This window comes from Nomascus leucogenys, chromosome 15 (assembly GCF_006542625.1).
Source record: "Nomascus leucogenys isolate Asia chromosome 15, Asia_NLE_v1, whole genome shotgun sequence".
Classification (NCBI taxonomy): domain Eukaryota; kingdom Metazoa; phylum Chordata; class Mammalia; order Primates; family Hylobatidae; genus Nomascus; species Nomascus leucogenys.
In genome coordinates, this window is record NC_044395.1 from 78,949,645 (window position 1) to 78,975,498 (window position 25,854).

The 25,854-nt window shown below is 37.0% G+C and overlaps 1 protein-coding gene across 1 annotated transcript; it reads right to left on the bottom strand.

Annotated features, from left to right (window-relative positions):
* Window positions 1-3,214: 3,214 nt before the first annotated feature.
* TPH1 (tryptophan hydroxylase 1) lies at window positions 3,215-24,139 on the bottom strand. The gene is made up of 10 exons (XM_030829609.1): window positions 24,023-24,139; window positions 19,329-19,512; window positions 16,670-16,770; window positions 12,897-12,964; window positions 12,548-12,744; window positions 9,924-10,059; window positions 9,035-9,161; window positions 7,347-7,442; window positions 6,259-6,392; window positions 3,215-4,621 (listed from the first exon to the last, which is right to left on the bottom strand). Exons 1-10 carry the CDS (start codon window positions 24,137-24,139, stop codon window positions 4,447-4,449), a joined length of 1,335 nt encoding a protein of 444 aa, XP_030685469.1. The 3' UTR covers window positions 3,215-4,446.
* Window positions 24,140-25,854: the final 1,715 nt, after the last annotated feature.

Here is a 25,854-nt window from a genome sequence, read left to right on the forward strand (position 1 = left end):
AGACCAGCCCTCACAAAGACTGAAGCTCAACTTCTCTTTGGCTCAATCCCTAATTGGACTAAGACTTTACCATGCCATTATATACTGCCTACTAGAAGCTAAAATTAATACCCTCTTGTGGAAGATAAAATCATCCAGAAGCTAAGGAGGAATATCTGTTAAGAGAGTGATTGTATTAGTAATTCTTTACATGTGGAAAATAAGGAGTTGTTTTTTTTTTTTACAAAGTCCTCTTGCGGCATAACTTCTCCAATAATCTAGTGTAGTAGACTTAGTTCATTTTACAGATGAGGAGTGTAAACCAAAAATAAAATTCTAAGCCCCCCCACCAACCATCTGAATGGACTTTCTTCTAGGCCAGGGCACTCTAAAATGTAACCTGAAAGACTGATTCAGGCCATGACTGGAAGTGGGGGTCACACACATGCCTCCTTATACCTCTCCAGCATTAACATCAACACAGACCTTAAGTCTGATAAGAAAAATTGACAGTCTATTCTCTTGGAAGCCTGCCATCTGGAGGCTTCATCTGCATGATAAAACTCTGGTCTCCGCAAACTCATACAGCAACCCAGACATTCCTTTCTATGAAATGCCAATTAGAAAAATTTTAAAACTACCTATAATCTGGAAGCCTCCCACCCAACACTTTGAATTATCCCAGCTTTCTGGACTGAGCCCATGTATCTTATAAATGTATTTGACTGGAGTCTCATGTCTCCCTAAAATGTATAAAACCAAGCTGCACCCTGACCACCTTGGGCACGTGTTCTCAGGGTCTCCTAAGGGCTGTGTCATGGGCCATGGTCACTCATATTTGGCTCTTCAAATTACTGTGTTTGACTCTTTTCGTCGACAGGAACATAACACTGAGACTTTACCAAGAACTCTGAAAAGCGATTACCAGGTTCCAGATGTGTTTGGCTTCTATCTCATATTCATAGGCTTTTAAAGAAGTATAAAGATATAATGGATTTCCTAAACTAATAAAATTGCTAATATAAGTTTAAATCAATTTTTAATGTATGTTTGAAAAAAAGTAAATATTGGTTGAGAACATAAATTTTGTGTTCATTTATTATCCCACTGAATAACAAACTTGTAAATCATAAATGTATATTACATAGTAAAACAAAGATTAGACCAAAATAGACCATAGTACCTTAAACACTTCCTATGAATTAACATATGGACTCTATCGTATGTTCCTTTAGAGAATTCAGGATTTTTTTTCTTTTTTGAATTTGGAAGCCAACTTAAAAGCTAACAATAATTATGTACATTTTGGTGTGTCATTACTACTTGTATAACTCCAAATGACAAAATATGTAGGTAAAGAAATGTAGGCATTCTGAAGACCAGCTTTTGAGCATCCTTAAAAAGTCATGAGGATATTAACTATGTCTTTGAATAATGATTCACTGATTAAGAATTATTAACCGGCTGGGTATGGTGGCTCATGCTGGTAATCCCAGCACTTTGGGAGGCCGAAGCGGGTGGATCACCTGAGGTCAGAAGTTTGAGACCAGCCTGGCCAACATGGCGAAACCCCATCTCTACTAAAAAAACAAAAATTAGCCGGGCATGATGAAGCACGCCTGCAGTCCCAGGTTGCGGAGAGCTGAAATCACACAACCACACTCCAGCCTGGGCAACAGAGTGAGACTCTGTCTCAAAAAAAAAAAAAAAAAAAAAAAAAAATTATAAACGAACCTTTTAGTTCAATTCTGTTCTCACATTTGGGTAACTATTTACATATTCCTAGGTGCTTTGAAGACATATATTTAAAATGCAAGAAAATTCTAAGACTCTCAGGACTCCTGATTTACCAAATAGTACAAATACCCAGAAGTGAGAAGAACTGAAATCCATCATTTAAAATTTCCAATGTTTGGCCGGGTGCAGTGGCTCATGCCTGTAATCCCAGCACTTTGGGAGGCTGAGGCGGGCAGATCACGAGGTCAGGAGATCGAGACCATCCTGGCTAACACGGTGAAACCTTGTCTCTACTAAAAATACAAAAAATTAGCCGCATGTGGTGGCAGGCCCCTGTAGTCCCAGCTACTCAGGAGATGGAGGCAGGAGAATGCTGTGAACTTGGGAGGCGGAGCTTGCAGTGAGCCAAGATCACACCACTGCACTCCAGCCTGGGCGACAGAGCAAGACTCTGTCTCAAAAAAAAAAAAAAAAAAAAAAAAAAAATTTCCATTGTTCTGAAGTTATGGATTATAAGGCTGTGCCTTTAACATTTATTCTCATGTGCTTTAGGCATAGAGTGATTTTAAACATCATCATTTTAAAATTCAATAAGTATGATTCTTCACCATTATCAAAGTTGTGTGAAAATAACCATATATAGTATGCATAATTTGTGTTATTTGCTATCTATTTTTTAATTTTTTTTCTACATGTTCTAAGATTTGTTATCTATTATGATTTGCTTACAGTAGATTTCCTTGCAACCAAACTATAAATCAGATAATCAATATTTCAAATGATTCCAGATTAGCTAGCACCTATTTACCATCAAATGTATACTTAAGAGTTGATTAGCTATTAAAATGTACAATGTAAAAATTTAAAACAGCATGAATTATTTTTCAAAATTCTATTTCCTTATATAATATGACATGAAATACAAAGTTTTTAATAATTTATTTTGAGGACTAAGAAGTATTAAAAGATCTATTAGTCTGTTGAAATAAAACATGTTAAATGGTATATAATTTATTTATGTGAAAAAAAGCCTATTTTTAAGTAGCTGACTAAACCTGAAAATGATTGATAATATGATGTTTAATATACCATTAATGGAAATTAAATTACTGGGAGAGGAAGCTGATGGACTGTGATAGTCAAGTGATTCTGAGTTCCTTTATAGACCTGTTCAATTTGAGATGCTTCGCAGGGCTGTCATATTGAACAACCCCTATTCATTCTATGTGGATGGTGCCACATGAAGTTGTACAGCATTGGCCTAAATTATGAGACATCTGCATAGACATCCAGGAGTTCGTCGGAATTAAGGGGCAAAAAAATTCAAGAAAGATGTCAGGGTTATAACTGCAAATAGAGGAGTCATTCAAAATAAGAACTGAAGTCATGTATCTGGGTGACATTCCCCATGAAGAGATGGCAAAAAGAGTAGAAGTGCAAAGACAGAAACTTGAAGAACATCTTCATTTAGTGACTAGAGGGAGGAAAGGGGCAAATTAAAGAGACGTAAGTTTGTATTTTGGAGTTCAGCTTCACCCATTTATAACAGGACTGCTTACTCCCTGTGCTACACAGCTGACTCTGCATAAAAACCATTCCTTGCAATCCTTACGTTACTTACAGTCTCAGTCCTAAACCGCTCTTCTTGACCTTTCTGACATTCTATTTCCTCCCCTTTTCTGCAGCCTCTACTCTCATTGCATACCTTTCTGTTTATGGCCTCACCTTATACCTTAGAAATAAAGTACTCAGCGCTGTTTTTTCTATCTTTTACTTTGTGCTTCTGTTATCTATCTCAGTTTGAACTCTCCCTTTGATAACAATGCTTCCTGTTAATCTGGGGACAATCCCATTATAATACCTAGGACCACATGTCTGAGTACAGCCCCATGCAAGTCGCATCTCTACTAAGTTTCCCTTGGATCCATGAGTAGGATAGATAGTCTAGAATAAAACCAGTATCATGTGATGTCATTGAAAGAAAACAAAGTTTCAAGGAAGATAGTCACTTAGGAAGGGGCTCCCTAATGCCTAAAAAATAAAGTCTCGAATTATTAGCCTAGTCTTAATGATTATGCCCCATTCAACCTTTCCAGGCTTAGTTACTCCCATTTCCCTACAAGATACTACACTTGAAACTAGACTACTTGCTCTTTACTAGGTATTCTCCATGTGCAAAGGCCTCTATACTTTTGCTCATGCTAGCAACAAAGACAGCTGGGTCTCCTGTTAAATTTTAGTGTGAATGTGATTGAGCTTGGCACAAATTCAGCAATAAGTAACAGATACTTTAGAAATAAGGGGATCTCAGGTAACAATATGAGTCAGCGCCATAATACTCCTCAGGGTATTCTAAGCGATCATAAAGGGTCATTTTACTCAAGGAGGATTGGGGAAAATAGAGTTAGGCTGAGATTAGATCTTCCTATTGGGTCAAACACCTTCTCTATTAAAAATGGGTGGTCAGTGGCTTGTATGGTATATAAATTGTCTCATTAAAGCTGCTACCAAAAAAAAAAAAAAGAAATAAAACTAAACAAAAAAATAAGTGGTAAATAGAATATCCAGGTACAAATTTTCAAAGACTAGTGATTCATTAAGTAGTGGAATTCGATAATATTGTTTGGCCAGAAGATGCTGTCCCTCCAGGATCAGGTGTTCAAGAAAAGCAAGAGATGGCCCAGAGGCCTCCGAATTGATGCTCAAATGTTCCTGGATGACTGGCTACTGTTAGATACTCGGCTTCCTGCTGACCTTAGCAAGGGCATCACTGACAACATCAAGATCATGCTGCAGCTCGTTCATGGCACTGGTTATGCTCTTGGTGTCTTTCAGGATCTGAATACTCCGTGTATATGGATTATACTTCACTCCAAATGGACGCTTAATTGTTTTGGTAAATTCTCTATTTAAGAAAACAAATAGGAGACAATCAATTTCTAGGGAATGAATGATGAAAACTAAACAAACAACAGAATCTATTTCACATACTAGGCAAAAGACAAATTTTTGTTAGATATGCGTACAACCAATCTGACCTACTTCTCTACACTGCATTTGCAGAGGCAACCTGGAATCCCACACAAGTGGGAAACCTAAAGTAGTTATAAAATAGTTATAAGTACTTTACGTTATAAAGTAGTTGTAAATCCCTGGTATTACTAGGGAAAGATCCCATAGATGGATTTATTAATCATTTATTACCGTATACATCTCTTGACTACAGTAAGGAGACCAACTACTGTAGTTTTATCAGTAGACATAAAACTGTTTCATTACAACACTTAACCACATAGTAACAGATCCCTCAGTCATGCCTTATATAACTATACCTACACACATATGTAACCTGTGTGTTTATATAACATATAACACATACAGACACACACATACTCACATACCCCAAAATAGACTAGGAATGGTCCTACCTCCTGCACATGTAGATTTTTTCTGCTTAGAATGTTTCCTTCTAGGCTCCTTTCAAATGACCTAAATTCTGCCCTTTTTTCAAGCATTAAAGTTCTGCCTCCTTTATCAAACCACTGTTTGAACCTCTCATTTGGCACCCCCAAGAACAATCATGTCCAGGACTCCTAGGGATAAATGTGAAGCTGAGGACAACTATACATCAGTAGCAGCTGAAATCCAACTCATAATCCACCTGGTCTATACAGAGGGGACCCCCTTTTCTAAAAAGTTGCCATTTATGCTAGAGGAATCCCTGCTAGTATTATAATTTGGTTTCATGAATGGCCTAACTCCCCAACTAATGGTTTCTCTGAAAGACAAGGACTATGACTTCAACCCCTATCCATATCCATCATCACAATGTGACCTCATGACCGCTTCCACTCAATGTTGTCTCATTTATTCTGCTTCGAAAGTCTTTTCTTTTCCTACTACTTCTGTCTTAGTTCAGGCATTTATTTTCGCCTGAAGTGTTCCAAGAATCTTCTAAAAAGTTTCTCTGCCTCCAATATCCTCCTTTCTTAACCACATACTTAGCTGACTAATAAAGTGTAGCTTTGATAACATTGTATGTATCTCCTATATTTCTCAACATCCTGACCTTTTTTCATGCTAACTCTCAGTCTAAAACTTAGTATATCTAAATATTATCTATCCTTCAAGTCCTTTCTCAAATAACATTAAGATTACCCTGTTTGTCCACCTGAAATGAGTTGCTCTTGAATAAAATGCAGAACAATGTTTCATCTGTATCTCTCCAAGGCTCTTGTCATTTTCCATGTTATTATATAGTAATTTGCATATCATCTATTTTCCCTATTAGACTACTAAACTCTCTGATTGGAAGAATTGGCAAGAAAACAATTTCTCAATGTATCTGGTTCATATTTGCAACTATGCAAAATCCTTATACACAACATACTCTAGATACTTGTTATGAAAGGAAGATGTGTTACAGACAGAAGTCTCCTTGTGGGCTTCAAATTGTCTAGCTGCTTACTTCTGTGACTTGTTACCGTAATGGGGCTGATCTTTCACTGAAGAAAATGAAGGCATGAAGAAGATATACTGTACCTCATCTTCTCCTTTGCATCTTCAAAACTTTCAGATACAAAGTAGACATCCTGAAAAGTTGTGATAAGACATTCCTGTTTGCAGGTAATCTTGGGATCAAAGGGCTTTACTTTGGCATGTCCAGAAAGTGCATGCTAGAAGACAAAGAGTCAGTGAATCAAAGAATAATATCTATTTTCATAGATCATGCAACTTCCATAATTGGCTCACCTCTAAACATATACTAATGCAATGGCCCCAATCTACAATTCCAAACTTATTTCCTATAGCTCTATTCAACCCACAGTACACTCCAGCAAAAGAAATGGCTTGCCCTTTCCTGTAAATACCCCCAAGATCCTCTCCATGGCTTTGTTCTTCCTCTCTTCTTTGTGTAAAAGGCACCCAAGGATCTTTATTTACTTATTCCTGTATTATGGCACCTACTTTCTACCCAACACTAGTTATTCCTATGTATGACTTATATACCCACCATCAAATGCTCCCTGAAAGCAAGACAGTATCTTGGATGGTGTTTCATACACATTCGTTACTCAACAAACATGAGTTTATTTATTCATTGAATAAATAATAAATCTCAAAGAATTCTCTAGAAATTATAGAAGTTATTGCTAGCATATCAGAAATGATGAGGAAACAGCAAGACTTTGTAAGCAAATATTTTAAAACACTTTTTATTTAAAATATACACATACCATTTCATATATATCAGAAATATATCAAAATATTTCGTGTGTGTGTATTACTAATGCAATGGCTCCAACCTACAATTCTAAACTTATTTTCCACAGCTCTATTCAACCCACAGTATACTCCAGCAAAAGAAGTAGCTTGCTGTTCCCCATAAATGCCCTTATAAAATTCTGATTTTACATATATATGTATATATATATATATATACACATACACATTTGGATTATATTATATAATATATAATTGGGAAATAGAGACAAATACATTCAGGTAATGATTAGTGACATCCCCAAGTATTTTCCATAGTAAGCTCTTGTTCAAAAGCAAAAACTATTTCAGGTTTTATCAATTATATTAGGTGAATATGGTTATATACAAAGATTTGCAACTCTTACTTTGAGTTCACTGATAGAAGAAAGTAAGCCAGCACCAAAGACTCTTAGCTGTCCATCTTGTTTACATAGACCAAACTCCACAGTGAAAAAGTAGCACTACAAAAGAACATCAATATTATTCTCACACACTGAAGAATTCAAGCTAAAACAAATTGCAATTCTTAGTCACTGACCCAAAATACCCTAGAATAAAGTCCCAAATCCCAGTCTAGTTCACAAGTCTTTCTACAATCTGGCCTCATTCTAAACCAGTACTTCTCAAACTTCTGTTCTGATGACTTTTACATACTATTAAAAATTAGAGGACCCCAAAGCTTTTGTTGTGCATGTATGTGTAGGTTATCACTAGCTATATTAGCCATATTAAAAATTAAAACTGAGAGGAAAATGCTTGCTAATTAATTTTAAAATTTAATAAACTCATTTTATGGTAACAAAGAATGTTTTAATACAAATAACTATATTATACAAAACAAAAAACTAAGAAAAGTAGCATTGTTTCACAATGTTATAAACCTTTTTAATGTCTGGCTAGAAGACAGATGGAGTCTCGTGTCTGCTTCTGTAGTTAACCTTTTGGGATATACTGTTTGAGTACATGAGTTACATCAGCTTCATGCGGTTATCTAGTTAGAAAAGCGTTGAATATTTTAATAGTCTTTTTGGATAGTTGTGGATATTCTCCTTTTACTCTGCATGAAGACTCAACAGGTGGATAGAGTTTCTCAAAAGTTCAACTGCAATGTGGAATCTGAATTATGTCGATGAACTGCCTGTTACATTAAAATCCATTGTGTGCTTTGAATGGATCTTTTATCTAGGCATGATTTTGACCTCAAGGATCCCATAAAAGAGTCTCAGGGACCCCAGAGGTCCCCAAACCACAGTTTTAGAAGCACTGTTCTATTTCACACTGCCTCCCCCACTCTTGGACACTCTGCTCCAGCTTCTCGCTGTTTCCCCAGACACACCAAGCACCTCCTTGTCTTTCCTTGTGTGCCCTCATCCTGAGATGCATTTCCTTCCTTGCTCAGCACATCACTCATTTTCCATCAGCTAATCCAGATGTCCTTCTCCTAGGAAACCTTCCCCAGGTTCTCTATGCTCCCAGAGCAATGTGAACATTGCTATAGGCTATCTCATTTGACATAACTGTCTCCTCAAACAGTATATAAGCTCCTTAAAGGTAGAAACCAGGCCTTACTCATCTTTGTATTTCCAGGACAGTGTCTTGTACCTAGTACTCAAAAACATTTTAGCATAATTTTAAGAAAACCTATCCTTTTTATTGGAAAATAAAAGATAGATAACCTATTATTGTAATCTTGTTTTTCTCTACCTTTTTTAAAGCTCATGTCTCCTTTTGATAAACCTTAAAATTTTACACCCTTCTTTAATGTTATTTGAATTAAAGATTATCAGCAAAAACAAATTTTCTTTTCCTTTCTTTTCTCTTCTCTTCTCTTTCTTTTCTCTTCTTTATCCTTTCCTCTCTTATCTTTTCTGATAGTCTCTCTCTGTTGCCCAGGCTGGAGTGCAGTGGTGCAATCTTGGCTCACTGCAACCTCCAAGCAAAGACAAATTTTCTAATGGGCATTCTGAATATGTACTTTTAAACTACACAGATACTCATACACCCTACCCCAGGTGAAAATTGCTGATCTATACAGTTAATCCCAGATTTATACCGTTGCCAGTTTTTGAACAGCCTCCTCTGAAGCGCCAAGAGAAGCCAAGCCAATTTCTTGGGAGAATTGGGCAAAACTAGGTTCAGCCAAAAGCGGGACATGGCCTAAGAGTTCATGGCAGGTATCTCTGAAATAGAGGTACAAGTTTGTTATGCTGCAGTGCTTAACATACGTGTATAATCAACCATTCAATCAAATTGAAATCCAATATTTTATTCTAATGATCGGGTGATATTACTTTGGTAATGGATCATAAAGGACAGTAATCAAATAAAAAAACAATTTTGGTTCAAAACCTTGGCCACTCACAGACACACACATGTAAGTGCCTATCAGACACCTATGGACATCCACATGCCACTCCCATCCCCCAATCCTGCCACATACACACCCAAATCAGATCTCTGCTCAAATATTGCCTTCTCAGCAAGGCCTTCCCGGATCACCGTTTTCAAAACAGCAACACACACACACACACTCCCACCCATTTACACATTCCTCCATCCCCCTTTCTCAGCTTTATTTTTCTCCATGGGACTCAACACCGCTCGATGCAACATTTGCATACATTTACTTGTTTGTTTATTATCTGTATCCGCCACTGGAATACAAGCTCTATGCAGGCAGAAATTTTTGTCTGATTTTTTTCAGTGTTACATTCCCTATGCTCAGAATGGCAGCTAGCACCTAATAAGTTGTCAATTAATAATCATAATGGCTAACAAGATAGAGCATGGAACATGTATTTCATGCCATGTACCATTCTAAATGCTTTGCATGTGCTAATTTATTTAATCCTCACACACCAAAAAAAAAAAACCCCATAAGGTAGATGCCATTATTATAAATAACCATTTGATGAATTCCTGGCTGAAATAGAAGTACTTACGGCTCTGGGGTATAGAAGGGATCTGAACTGTGTCTCACATATTGAGTGCAATGAAAAACTCGAAAGGCTAAACCTGATAAGAAATCTCTTGGTGATAAGTAACCAGCCACAGGACGGATGGAAAAACCTGTACGCTCTGCAAAGCAAAGAAGAAAACAAAATCTTTACCAGAATAGACCCCTGACTGCAGCATTTTAGTTCTGCTAGTGGCACCAAGTAACACTTTGATGGAAGGCATGGAAACTAAAATTTATCATATGCATATTAAGGGGAATTAATTATTATTAAGCACTTGCTATGGCCAGGCAATGAGTTAGACCTTTTATATATCACATCTCCTTTCATGTTTACAACATGAGTTAAGGATGTTTCTCCTTATTGTGACAACTATGAAATGGAGGCTCAGAGACTCAATAATGTGCCCAAGTCCACACATTAGTTGATAAAGGTAGAATGAGAACTCAGATTTCCTCATGCCATACAACACCTTGCTGTCTCCCTAAAGGTTTTATACTATCTTCTGGATAATATTCTTTTTGTAAAAAATCACTAACAAGATGTATTCATTTAAATCAGAACCATTTCTGAAGCCGTGCCATTTTCAGCCAGTACCATCTCTTGTAAAGTAGTCCCTTTCTTTTTCTAAACTGGATAGTGCTCTTCCATCTCCCAACAGCCAAGACTACATGCACACTGTAAAAGAGGTCTGCCACTAGGATTCAGTGGTTCAGGAGACCCCTGTAGGCCCAATCTTGGCCTTCATTCCAAACCCTCACAACTCTGGTATTCCAGTTCCATCCAGCTGTGTTGTGTTTGGATGCTGCCATTCTGATGGGCAGACTGCATTGTCCAGTAAAAATTTCCATAGTGATAGAAATGTTCCATATCTGTGCTGTCCAATAAGGCAACTACTAGCCACATGTAGCCATTGAGCATTTGAAATGTGGTTAGTGTGACTGAGGAACCAACCTCTTGATTTACATTTATTTTAGTTATTTAAATTTTAAACAACCAAATGTGTCTAGTGTCTACCATATTTAATAGTGCAGGTATCCCCTTCCAACTTTTGCTTGAACTTTCTGTTAGTTTTGATTTCTCTTTGATACTTGGCCTTGAAGCATTTTCAGCAACACATTCTGCAGCCAGCCCAGGCTCCAGACCCTAAGAGATCAGCTTTCAGTTTTGTGTGTATAACAAAGCATTTCCTCCAAATCTCATACAAACGTGATGTTACAACTTCTGTAGCATATATCTGTCCATCTTTATAAGTCCAGCAATGTTATGTGCATTGGTTCTCTATCATCCTTAATCACTATTTTTCAAAAGTTTAGTTTTTATAGAAACCACTTACATAATTTCTTCCCTTGTAGAAACTGTATTGCTCTTTCCTGTTTATTTCATCTAGTTTTGTGTATAGTTGTTGAATACTGTTAAGGAGTTAAATAGGTATGTAGATTTTTTTAAGTCTATGTAAGAAACTCAAAGACAGCAATTTCAGACCATGATGGAAATATACTAAACCCTTTTGAGTCACAGCATAACTGCTTTGTTTTCTCCACTATGGTAATCTGCTGAGATTATCTACTGAGATAAAAGGGAAAATTTATACTTCTTAGATATTGTAAACCCTTGAAGATTGATCACTGATCATTTTACTTTCTATACTAGCTAGAAAAAAGAGGCCTGGACCAAACAAATATAAAGAACTAAAAGGAATAAAATTGTCCTTACTCTTTGTTTATGCCTCTACTAGCACCATCTTTTTTCTTGCTAAAATTATAAAATCTTAATGTGGAAAAGGTCTTCAACCTTCTCCAAGATGTTTGAATCTCCTCTACCAAATAATGGGTGTGGAGCTTTTGCACGAACACCCCCACGGATGAGGAACTAACCATCTCATCAGCCTGTTCTATTTTCAAATCACTCTTTAACAAAATATTCTCTATTCTGGGCCAAAAGCTTGAAGTTTCTATCCAACAGTCCTTTACTTTAGAGTCACACAGTAATCCCTCTGTTATAAAGATGGCTTTCAAATATTTAAATAAAGCTATAACAGCCCCTAAATCTCTAAGTTAAACACCCTAAGAGTTCTTCAAATTTTACTTATGTGATACAATTTCAAATCCCCTTATAAGTCTGCTCACTTTCCTCTACCTTGGCTGCAGGTTATGATTATCCTTCAATGTGGTGCCCAATCCTGGATCCAACACACCAGGACAGAGTATGGGAAAATTCTGACCTCCCATATCACTACGCTTTATTCCTCTATTAAAAATGCTGTCATTGTCAGGCGTGGTGGCTCATGCCTGTAATTCCAGCACTTGACGTCAGAAGTTCAAGACCAGCCTAGCCAACGTGGCGAAACCCCATCCCTACTAAAAATACAAAAATTAGCAGGGTGTGATGGCGGGTGCCTGTAGTCCCAGCACTTTGGGAGGCCATTGCAAGAGAATCGCTTGAACCCAGGAGGCAGAGGCTGCAGTGACAGAGGCTGCAGTGAGCCAAGATGGCATCACTGTACTCCAGCCTGGGCAACAGAGAGACTCTTTGAAAAAAAAAAAAATGCTGTCATGATCAAAACAGAGTTCAGCAACCCCCTTATAAAAAATTAATTAGCTTATTACCTTTTAAAAAGTTGGAGACATCTTCCAATTGTGGGATATTATCTTCCCGATATCCACAATATTTAGAAAGCAAAGGTAAGTTTTTGAGATACTCTCTGCAAGCATGGGTTGGGTAGAGTTTGTTGAGCTCTTGGAATACGGTTCCCCAGGTCTTAATCTCCTCTTCAGTGAATTCAACCTTTGGAATGGGGTCTCCACTAATGAGATAAAGGGAAGGAGTTGTTTTGAATTAGCATTTAATAAATAGTGGCACTTATTTCACTTTCTACTTGCCAAATGAACACAATTTATTCTATTCACTTATTTTATTATCTCAAAGTTGGCTATATATTTTTTTAAATATACTTACTGTTTATAGTTCACAGCCAAGTCCGCAAAATACTTTCGACGTTTACGGTAGACATTGTCTTTGAAGCCCTGATAATTAAAGATATGTTTTTAAATATCCATACTAAAAAATACTTGACAAATGATATTTGGGAAACATTTCATTATTACTAGAGCTATTATATTAAAGGGCTACATAATTGTTACTATGAGCAAGCATTATTTAGAGATTTATGATCATTTTTATTTTAAAGTCAATGTTACATGACAGCTTTATACTCCAGTAGCTACAAAGATAAAAGATATAATGGATACAAAGATAGAATTGTGCCTACAAAGATAAAAGTTTAAAGAATAAGGAAACCACCATCCCATTTAAATACACGGCTCTTTTCCAAGGGTGAGGGTTTTTTTCCTTAATCATTTGACTGTATCTTCAGTTATATTTACCTATAATAGTAATTAATAATAAAAAGTAATTAATATTTGAAATAGTGACTTAACTGAATCTAGTCTTAGATTTTATCACAAAATGCAAATATATTTGCCATTTGCAGAAACAATGATGATTTAAAAAGCAGACAAAATAGTAACATTAGAATTTATACTCACGAAAAAAATTTTTTTAGACAAAATGGCTGAGCATGGTGGCTCAGGCCTGTAATCTCAACACTTTGGGAGACCTACGAAGGAGAATCACTTGAGCTCAGGAGTTTGAGACCAGCCTGGGCAACAAAGGGAGACCCTGTTTGTACAAAAAAAAATTTTTTAATAACAATTATAACTAGCCAAGTGTGGTGGTGCATGCCTGTTTTCCCAGCTCCTCAAGAAGGTGAGGCAGGAGGATGGCTTCAGGCCAGGAATTCTAGGCTGCAGCGAGGTATGATGGTGCCGCTGCACCCCAGCCTAGGCAATAGAGGGAGACTCTATCTTAAAAAAAAAAAAAAAAAATCAAAAATCAAAGCCCAGAAGAAAAAAAATGCAAATAATGGGAAAGAAGCAGACACCTGAAAAGAGAGAATGAGACTCATCTCTTTAATACAGATCTATGAAGTACCACAGATTTACTATGATTTGTGCTAAAATCTGGAAAAAAAAATATGAACAAAGCACAGTCTAGGGCTTAAAGGGGTTTACATGAAGCTGTTATTGTAAAATGATACAATAAGTGTCTCATCATATTGCACAGATATGTACAGAATGGCATGCACACTTAAGACGATTGTGTGGTTCAGGGAAGGCTACCCAGTGATGACTCTCGAGCTAAGACACAAAAGAGGAGTGGAAATAGCACGGTGATTTAAAAAAAAACAAAACAAAACAAAACAAAAAACAGCTTGTTGTGCCTAAGAAAATACAAGCAACCCCATGTTATTCAGACTTGGAGAGTAAGGCGAAGCATGTTAAAACTAGTTGGGATCTGCAAATTAAAGGTCCATTAAGGAGCTTGGAGTTTAGCCTTGGGTAATGGGAACCCACTGGTGTTTTTTAAATAACTTTATTGAGGTATAATTCACATACCATAAAATAACCATTCAGTGGTTTTTAGATATTCACAGAGTTAAACAACCATCTCCATCATCTAATTTCAGAAAGATTCTGTCACCCCAAAAAGAAACACTATGCTCATTAGCAATCACTCTCCAACTCCACCCCAACCCTCCTCAGCTCCTGGCAACCAGTAATCCACTGTCTATTTCTATGTATTTTTCTATTCTGGACATTTCATATAAAAGGAATCATACAATATGGGACCTTTTGTCACTAGCTTCTTTCATTTATCATAATGTTTTCGAGGTTCATCTATGTTGTAGCACATATCAGTATTCCATCTCTTTTTATGGCCAATAATATTTGCTTATATAAATATACCATACTTCATCCATTTATCAGTTAATGGACGTTTGAGTTGTTTCCACTTTTTTGCTATTATGAATAAAGCTGCCACAATCATTTGTGTATATGTTTTTGTATGGATATATATTTTCAATTCTTTTAAGTATGTACCTAGGAGCCACTGGTGATTTTTAAGAGAGAAGATGAATAATAGGCATATTGAGGTTTTTGATCATTCTAATGAGGATAAGGAGGAGGTGTTTGAAGGTGACAAGGCTAGAAGAAGGGAGACCAGTTTAAGGGATGTGGTAGTAGGAATGAATAAGGAACACATTTAAGAAATACCTAGGAGGTGAAAATCAGCAGGACTTAGTAGATCAGTAAAACTGATGTACTCACCTTTCCATAAACATGCCCCAGATTTTCTTGCCTCTGAACCTTTGCTCATATTGTTCCCTCCTGAATTGTTCTTCCTTTCCATCTCTTATCTGCTGAAATCTTTTAAGGCCCAATTGAAATGTTGCCTTTCTCTGATCTCTTCAGCTAGAAGTGTTTGCTCTCTTATGTATATTTTGAGGCAATTTTTTCATGAAGCAAAATTTTCACCTAGTGCACTTTTTACATTTTATCTTGTGTGTGTTTATTTATATATGTGTGTTTTAGCTTTTCAACGAGACTACATGCTCCTTTCTGGCAAATACTGCAATTAATTGCAATAGTCATTCAATAAGATTATAGAATAATTGGACAGATCATCTAGTGGCTGTCTAAGATAGTATAAAAAGGTCACATTCACACAGCTAACACGTGAGAGAAGCTACATTAAAGCTCTGGTCAGCTCAACTTCACAACTGCACTCTCTTCTCTCCTCCCCTCCCAGAAATGCTCCAGATTTACTAATTCTCCAACTCTTGCCTGTACTGTACAATTTTCTCAGGAAACAACTTCCTAGTTCATCAACTGCCTAATAAACCAATCATGCTGGGCAGCGTGGGTGGCAAGTCTTTCTCTGGCCCACTTTTATTTATCTCCCTTTCCAATAACCCACGCCCATTTAAATAAAAATTGATTGCAGACACTGTCTTCATTTTAGTATAACCTTTTGAATAGCTCTTAATAATAGGAATGCTGGGCATGAGACAGATATTTTGGAACAAATGAAGCTACATGTTTTTCAGGCAGCTGGTCTCAATTCCACCAATATGGAGGTCTACTAACACTTGTTGAAATCTTTTTTTTTTTTTTTTGAGACAGAGTCTCGCTCTGTCACCCAGGCTGGAGTGCAGTGATGCGATCTCAGCTCACTGCAAGCTCCACCTCCCGGGTTCACGCCATTCTCCTGCCACAGCCTCCCAAGTAGCTGGGACTACAGGCGCCCGCCACCACGCCCGACTAATTTTTTGTATTTTTAGTAGAGACAGGGTTTCACCATGTTAACCAGGATGGTCTCAATCTCCTGACCTCGTGATCTGCCCGCCTTGGCCTCCCAAAGTGCTGGGATTACAGACGTGAGCCACCGTGCCCAGCCCACTTGTTGAAATCTTGATTAAAACATTATCTCATTTAGTCTAGAAAAAAACACTTTCTCTAAAAAAGTTGCCCTTAATTTTTAGTTTGCTTTAAATTGTTTTTATAAATATATTTATTAAACATACTTACAGGGTGATAGTTTATGTCTGTTATCCCAGCACTTTGGGAGACCAAGGCGGGTGGATCACCTGAGGTCAAGAGTTTGAGACCAGCCTGGCCAACATGGTGAAACCCCGTCTCTACTAAAAATACAAAAATTAGCTGGGTGTAGTTGTGGGCACCTGTAATCCCAGCTACTTGGGAGGCTGAGGCAGGAGAATCGCTTGAACCCAAGAGGCAGAGGTTGCAGTAAGCGAAGATCGTGCCACTGCTCTCCAGCCTGGACAGCAGAGCAAGACTTGGTCTTAAAAAAAAAAAGAAAATACTTACAGGATGGTCTGCATCTAGTTCAGATCCATACATCAGAACTCTGTTGGCACAATGGTCCAGGTCAGAAATCTTCTTTGGAAACCAAGGAACAGTTTCCATACCTGTAAAATTAAAAAAAAAAACAACCTCAAAGTTGAAGAGACAAACTTAAACAAGACAATAAAGAAGAGAAAATTAAATTCAGTTGGATGAGAGTTTTAATTTTAGCTTGTACATCAAGGCAAGATTTATACGAGTTAAGTAAATTGCCCTATTTCTAAAAAGTAAAATTTATTCAAAATTTCTGAGCTTTAATTTTTTTTTGAGTCTTCAGGTTGATGTTCTAAGTTTTGGAGAAATACTGTACTTTAGAAACAGACTAAAAGTTTTAAAAATGCTTAAGCTACATATTTAGTTATTCAACAAAAGCAGAATAAAGATGCACAACTTTATTTACAGACTAAGGTACAAACTTAATAAAAACCTCATTTATTTTTGCCGATGGAAAATATCTTAGAAATCATTTGTCTTTGCCACCTTGATCTTCTCACCATTCCTCAGACACGCAAGCCCTCATAAGACTATGGGGTTTTATAAATGCTACTCTTCTGCCTGGAATAGCTATTCCACTCCCATTCCATGCCCCACTCTACCCTTCTGTTTTCCTGAGAATATCCTTCACATCCTTCAAGACCCAAATCTAATGAGATCTTCTCATTCCGCAAAGCCTTCCCTCACCCTGTAGGTACAGCTAATTTCTGTCCCCTGGGTTCCCATGACATTATGTTTCTCTCTAAAGGCTTTTACTATGTTTTATTATAATGTACCTGTTTATATGTCTGTCTTACATGAAACACTGGAAACAACTGTAGGGTGGAGACTATATCTTTTTGTATCCCTATTTCTTAGTAGAAATATCTGTCACAAGGTTAGTATACCCTAAATATCGACCGAACTATTTAGTCATCAATACACCTCTGCATTTTACAGATGAGGTAATCAAACTCCAGAGAGGTAATTTATCCAAGGTAACTCACTCCTCTTGGAAGACAGAGGACTAGAGCTCAGCTCTTCTTGCCCCAGCATATTGCTCTCTCTAACATATCCAGGAGTGATATTCAAGGGATTTAACAACAAATACAACAGGAGTAGTAATCACTCAAAATAGACATCAGCAGAGTTCTCGGCTTCTGCTCTGCAAGCTGTTAACTCTTTGGTTGTTAATGATGGATGTGGGACTTCTTGGGGGGACGGTATCTGGAGCAACAGAGGCTTCAGGCATGGTGAGGAGCCCTCAAGGGACTTGGGGAAGTAGCTCTCTGCCAGCCAGAAGTGGAGATATATCAGTATTTTAATAATTATATAGCTGTACGAACGCATAGCAGATGAACAGCAGTCCTGATTACACCTCAAATATTGTGGACATAATCTGAAGAGATTATTTTAGATTGAGTACCATATATAAAATGTACCTAAATTATCTATTTGTCTTTTGCCTCGAGTGAACTTCAAGGATTTTTTTTACCAGTAGAGATCTTAACCTTTATCTTTGCTACCTGAGAAACTGAAACTTTAGAAAGCTTTATTGTTTCTCATTTGCTTTTGGAAGGAATGCTGTACATCAGTTGTCCCTGACCTTTTTGGCACCAGGGAGTGGTTTTGTGGAAGACAATTTTTCCAAGAAGGAAAGACGGGGAGGCGGGAGATGGTTTCATCAGGCATTGGATTCTCATAAGAAGCACACAACCTAGATCCCTCACACACACAGTTCACAATAGGGTGCACGCTCCTAGACGGAGCTCAGGCGGTAAGGATCGCCGGGCCTGCTGCCCACCTGCTGCTGTGCAGCCTGTTTCCTAACAGGCCACGGACGAGTCCCCTGCTATACATATTGTGTGTCATTTCATAGTTGTCAGCAACTGTCAACATTTGCAACAAATTTAAATATTCATTTACTATCTGCTAGATGGCAAGTCTTATGAGACTTACTAAGTGCTCAGGGATTGTGAATTATAGGTTTGTCAAATCAAGAAATGATGACTTGGAAATTGAGAGGTAATCAATATCTGATTATGCCAAATTGTGTCTTTCTTTCTTTCTTTCTCTTTCTTTCTTTTCTTTCTTTCTCTTTCTTTCTTTCTCTCTTTCCTTTCTTTTTTTTTTTTTTGACAGGGTCTTGCTCTGTCACCCAAACTGGAGTGCAGTGGTACGACCTTGGCTCGGCTCTACAGCCTCAACCTCCTGGGCTCAGGTGATCCTCCCACCTCAGCCTCCAGAGTAGCTGCGACCATAGATGCATGCCACCACACCTGGCTAGTTTTCGTATTTTTTGCAGAGACTGGGTATCTCCATGTTGCCCAGGCTGGTCTTGAACTCCTGGACTCAAGTAAGTCTGCTTTGGCTTCCCAAAGTGCAGGGATTACAGGCATGAGCCACCACACCCAGCTGTTTCTTATACTCAAGATTTTCTTTTTCATTTCTCTTACACGTGATCAAATGTTGCTTTATAATTTCTCTTTGGTATCTGGAGCAACTATATTTTGTGTTCCCTTCACTATCAGACTATAAGCAATTTGGAGAGCTTGTGTTTTATTATTTTCATGTCTTCAAGATAAATATAAGACGAGACACACATTAGGTGTTTCATCTTCTAAATAGTATTTTCACCTTTCGAACTTACCATCTTCCTTCATGGTAAAATTATCTGGTGGATTCACAGAGAGAACATTGGTATGAGACTTCAGCAGATGAAAAATATCATTCAATTGTTCTCTGTTGATGTCACAGTCAACAAAAATCTCAAATTCTGAGTTTCTTCTTTTTGATTTTCGGGATTCGATATGTAACAGATTCACATGCTTCTCCTGTGTAAAGCACAGGGTTAAGATTTCATGTAACTGCCTCAAATGTTAATAGTCTTTGAGCAGGCTACTTTAATTACCACTAAAAGTCAGATTCACACTTCTCAGAACAGCCAAAGGGAAAAAGGCTGTTTTTAGTACTGCCAACAACAAAATAATTCCTTCTTAAAAATTATGTATTAGTCAGAAAAGTTTTCAAAATTCATCCCATCCTCCAGAAACCAATAAAATAACACACACTAGAGGTCCTTCAGATTGTCAGAATTAATCAGAATTCAAATCAAAATATTATTAAGTTTCCTGGCTAAGAGGAATCTTTTGAAAATTCTCATAAATAAAAGCTAGTTTTCAAAAAGTGATACCAATGTTAGTCCTGGAGAAAGAAGAGTTTCCCTTTCAAAAATCCATTTAATAAAATTAGATGAACAGCTTGAGCACAGGGTATTTAATACCTCAGATCTCTTAAGCTACAATCTTAGTAACAGCTGAACCAGATCTCCTCTTCTGACCTCTTCCAAGTCAGGCTAAGATGGGGGTGCTGTGTGTAGATGTGTGGGAGGAGGGTATGTTCTCTTACCAATTTGGGTAGCTGAGGAAGAGTGCTGGGGACATGATAATGAAACATGAGCACTAATCACCCTATAGTTTTTTCATCTAAAGAAATGAGAAGGTTAGAGCAGATAATCTCCAATACTAACCAGTGCATCCTAAAATAACTTAGTGAACACCTGTGTAACTAGGTAAGGGCTGCAAAGAATATAAAAGGAAGACATAAAGGAATTTACAATCTAGTTGGCTAACACATGGAAGATTAAGAAAATAAAGAGTGTTCAGATGCAGATGCTCAGCAAAGGGAAAAGCATTACGACTTAAGAGAGAGTAGAAAGTTTCATGGAGCAGGTGGGAACTTAAATGAATCTTAAAGAATAGATAGAATAGGCCAGGCGTGGTGGCTCACGCCTGTAATTCCAACACTTTGGGAGGCCAAGGTGGAAGAATCACTTGAGCCCAGGAGTTCAAGACCAGCCTGGACCACATAGCAAGACCCCGTCTCTACAAAAAATAATAAATTAGCCAGGCGTACTGGCGCACACCAGTAGTCCCAGCTACTCGGGATACTGAGGTAGGCGGGTCACTTGAGCCCAGGAAGTTAAGGCTACAGTCAGCCATGATTGTGCCACTGCACTCCAGCCTGAGTGACAGAGTGAGACCCTTTCTCAAAAAAAAAAAAAAAAAAAAAAAATCAGCGAACATGAGCTAACAAGAAAGAGGAGTGAGTGATAGAGGGTGTTAGGAAATTAGAATAGGCAGGGTTTATCCGGGAACATAGAATTTATCACAGAATCAATAGAATTCAGTTATAAAATATACTGGGATTTATCAAGAGTAAAGAAGAGTTTCATTTCATCTATTTCTTATAAATTTTTATGTTAATAATGCATTTGTAAATATTTTCTAAATGATGACTTGAATAAATATAAAGCTAAACTATGTCTTTGGAGAAAAAAAAGATGCAAAAATGTCAACTATTCCTAAATTAAAATCTCAATGGAATTTGGTGAGGAAATGTAATTAAATAATTTCCAAGTTCATCTGGAAAAAAATACAGTGTGGAAAATTCAGATAAAGTAGAAGTAGTAAGTGAAACATTCCCTATCAGACATTTCAGTTACAGAAACAGAGGCATAGAGAGGTTAAGCAGTTTGGCCAGAAGCACACAGGTGACAAGTGTCAGAGCCGGAATTCAAATCTAGGCTGTCCAGCTCCACAGTCCATGCGCTTAAACACTATGCTGTAATCCTGTTGCACAAGGAAGGAAAAGTCACAAAGGTGGATACTATGGCTCTTCTTCAAACAATATTTACATAATCTTAATAATAAAAACACTAAAGATTGACAGAGCCAAAAAACGGGACACAAATACATTGGGAAGATGAGTGGAAAGGAAGTTGAAGAGGCCATCGGAAGGGGAGTTGTGTCAAGAAACCCAAATTTTTACTTCACTGTTGAAAATCAATAGATAATTACCTATAATTTTAGAAATCAAGAAGTAGAAGCAGAATAAGCGTATAATTTATAAGTGTGGAAGTAAATATTAGAAAAATAGTTTAAAGAGTTGAAAATGGTTGCCTCCACTAGGCAGGGGATAAGCAAAATGGATGGAGACACACCCGGAGAACACCATGTAGCAGTTACAAGAATGAATGAGATGTTCACACAGCAGCGTGCATAGGTCTTAAAAACAGTGCTGGATGGGAAAAAGAATCTTTATAGCACAATATGATTATATAAATTACTAATACATGCACACACAAAAACTACATATTCTAAAGTGCAGATAAAAGTAATTCAATGTACATATCAAACATGAGAGCAGCTCTCTATCAGAAGAGAGAAATGGACATAGAATTGAAGAATGAAATAAAACAGGAAGAGGTTGCACAAATCAACGATGATAGTGTACATGTGATTTAACGAGTGTGATTAACTCAAGCTTCTGCACATAAGGTTGCAAAAAAGTTAAATGGAACTTAGGAATGAAGACACACAGAGCAAAAGACTACTTTTTAAAAAATATGTTTTATAGTATGGGTTGAGTTGTTTTCAAGCTATGCACAATTATTCTTTGATTAAAAATTAAATTAAAAAAAGTTGATGGAAGAAGACATACAGGCATTTTATTTAAAGATCAAAGGGTAATCAATAGAATAGCTAAAAGTAATAATATAATTATCAGATTTGGAAGGACTGGGAGAGGGAAGGGAGGGAGGTGGTATCAGTATCACTGTTCATAATAGAAAGTAAATGAATATAGTGTGAAGTCAGTAACTTGAAAAGACATAAAAGAGCAATGTTTCAATTTCATAAACTCACCACCAAAAAAACTAAAGGCCGGAAATAGTTAAAAGAGATTGTCTCTAGGGAGTGGGACTGAAAATATGGTATGTGTTAGGTAAGAAAACTGATGCTTTTCATTACAAGCTCTTCTAGACTATCTGTATTTAAGATTTTTAATTCTTTGAAATATTCTTTGCAAACGGCTATATAATAGTATGTCATATGATTATTAACATAGCTAACATCTATTGATCACTTACTTTGTACTGTACCATCTTAAGCACTTTAGAGATATTAACTCCACTAAAGCTCACAATGACCCTATGAGGTAGGTAGAGTTCTCATTTTATGGACATAAATCCTGAAGTGCAGAGAGATTAATCAATTTGCCCATGATCACCCAGGTAATAACTGACAGAGCAAGGATTTGAATCCAGGTGGCCTGTCTCTGGAGACCAGAGCTTAACCACAGTGGTGTTCTGCTATCACAATTCAACATCCCCTATATTAGGACAAGTGGATTATTTATAATTTTTAGTTCCTATAAACAATAAATCTTTGTGTGTCCCTGAGCCCTTAAACTCAGTTAGGTCCCCCAAGTTCAATGCTGTCAGAATATCTGGTACTTCTGTTTCATGTCACTTTACACACAGTAATTATTCACTTACTGCAGTTGTTTGTTTAATGTTGCCTTCCCCACTAGATTATATACTCTGTGAGGACAGGCACTGTGTTTACTTTGTCCAGCTCCACATCCTTAGTGTCTGCTGTGGTACCTGACACATAGTAAGGAGTCAGTAAATATTCATGTTCTGCCTGACTGATCCATATTTTTAAGACAGATTTATGAAGTTAGAATTATGGGTCAAAAATATGAATATTTTAAGGCTCATAATACATATTACCAGATAGTTTCCCTACATGGTACACAAATTTATCCTTGTGCCAAAGGTGCATTGGAGGGTAATGTACCTCCAATACAATGAAGCTCTGACAATAGGAGACACTGTCATTATAGAATCTTTGCTACATGAAAATAATATCATTAAATATACTATGACTATATCATTAAATCTCAAGTATATAATTAATAATATATGATTAAATATCAATACAATTTTAATATTTTATTAAAATTTGCTTCTCTAAAATCTATGAAGTGAATCTTTTCTCCCCCATTTCTCAAAGTAGCTATTTGTATCTCCTCTTCTGTAAATTGTTTGTATCCCTTGTTAGAATTCAGCACTATTTTAGAAATGTAAGTTCTTAACAAATGTTTGTACTCCATCTCTGAAGAGTTTACAATAATTTATATATATATAATACATAAAAATTATATATTTCTATTATATATATATATATATATATATATATATATAGAGAGAGAGAGAGAGAGAGAGAGAGAGAGAGAGAGAAATCTCACTCTGATACCCAGGCTAGAGTGCAGTGGTGTGATCACAGCTCACTCAATGTAACCTTGGACTCCTGGACTCAAGCAATCCTCCCACCCCAGCCTCCCAGGTAGCTGGAACTACAGGTGTCCACCACCACACCCAGCTAAATTTGGGTTTTTTTTTTAAGAGATAGGGTCTTGCTATGTTGCCCTATATTTTAAATATAGTTTTAGAGATTCATTTCTAGAAGAATTCTGTGCAAAAATATAAAAAATGCTTACCTGAAAAATTTTCAGGGCTTTTATAAGTCCTCCAACTTCATTCTTTAAGGAAAAAATGAGACTTGCTCTTCCCCTTTCTAAGGAATGGTCTTTGTTCTCCTTATTGTCTTCAATCATGATGAATTTGGAGTAATTCTCTAAAACTAAAGTATGAAAACAAAGACAATGGGCTAAAAAAGAAGTTACACAATGCAGACAATATTTGATAACTAAGGGCTCATTTACTTCTAGGAGCTTCAGTTTCTTAACCTTTTATAAAACCTGGATATGCAGATAAGCTTTGCAAGAATCTAGTGAGACCAAAATAAGATAAAACTTTGCCTGACACCTGCCTAGAATAGAATAGGCAAACAATACATGTTAGTAGTTCCCTTTCGTTTTTTTCTAAACCAATCCCTCTTTTAGGGCATGACTCAAGCCTGCTGGCTTCTTGCAGTCTTCCCAACTATTGTAGCCTAAACTAGTCAGGAAGGTCTACCTCCTCCCCACCTTGCCCACAATCTTAGCACTTCATTATACCAGGTCTCAAATGGTTTCCCCAAATGTTTTATTTGAACATATCTCACCTTCTAACAAGGCAGCAAGCTCCTCCAGAGTGGGGACAAGGCTTTCTATTTATTTTATGAACTAAAGGCCTGGCCAGCTCTAGATATATGTGCCCTAGATGGATAACTGCTAGCCAGGAGAATTCTAGTTCTGCTTCTCAGAAGATGAACCAGATATCTACTTTGGTATCTTCTTAACCACCTATTTACACTGCAAAACAGTGTAAGGAAATATGTGGAATGTGAAGTCGGACATATCTAATCATTGGCCTCATGTTTATCAGTGTATAACCTGGGGCATGCTACTTAACCTTTCTAATATAAAACTAAGTTACCAAACAGCTACCAGAACTCGTAACATCCAAAATTCCCACTCGTTTTAAAACATCATAACGTGGTGTGCTATTCTGAGATTTTCCTCATGGAAGAAACTAGGATAGTTCAGGTACCAAGAAGAGTTAGAGATACATAATTCAAAATTTAACTGACATTTATGAATTCATTGGGTTCAAGTTCCCAAAACTACCAAGATTTTTAAATTATGCCAAATTAGTCTCTAGAACTAAAACAATTTCTATTTCAAATGCTATAAAACTAAATGGCCAGCTAAACTGAATAATTATGTGGATTTTTCTGTGATTCAAATAATTACTAATGGTAAAATGAATAAAATTTCAACCCAAGCGCATTCACATGTGTAAAGCACCACAGTCAAAGTTAGGGCAGTAAAGATTTAAAAACAAGAAAATTTGCCTCAAAATAATTCACACACTTGTTCATGGGGAAGGAGAAAATGGAAGACAGACTTCTCAATAAGTACAAATAAGCAGAAGAGAAGGGACACTGAGATCTCAGCCATGACACCCAAGGAGTATACTTAACCACCCCTCACCTTCCCACCTCCCCACCCCTTTGATCAATATCCCGTGTGCTTCTAAAGATGACTGAATATAGCTTCTAGCCCATCCATGAGTCTCTGCTGAGAAAGGATTTATGGATGAGAAGCAAGAGATCTTAAGAGATTTTCCACTTCAAAGGAAGTGACCATTTCTTAAGGTGAACTTAAGTATACACGGAAAATTCCAAATTGGTGGCTCTAGGGCTAAAAATTCAGGGATGGCCCCAGATAAGCATTCTGAAAATGTTTTTAGGGATGTGAAAACCTTCAGAAACGTTTCTTACCCATTCAATTACCACTCAAAGATTGACTTTTCTTATCAAACAGAGAGTATGGGTGATACTGTCCTATAGCGTGAAAATGTAAACAATAAAAGAGATGCAAAATAA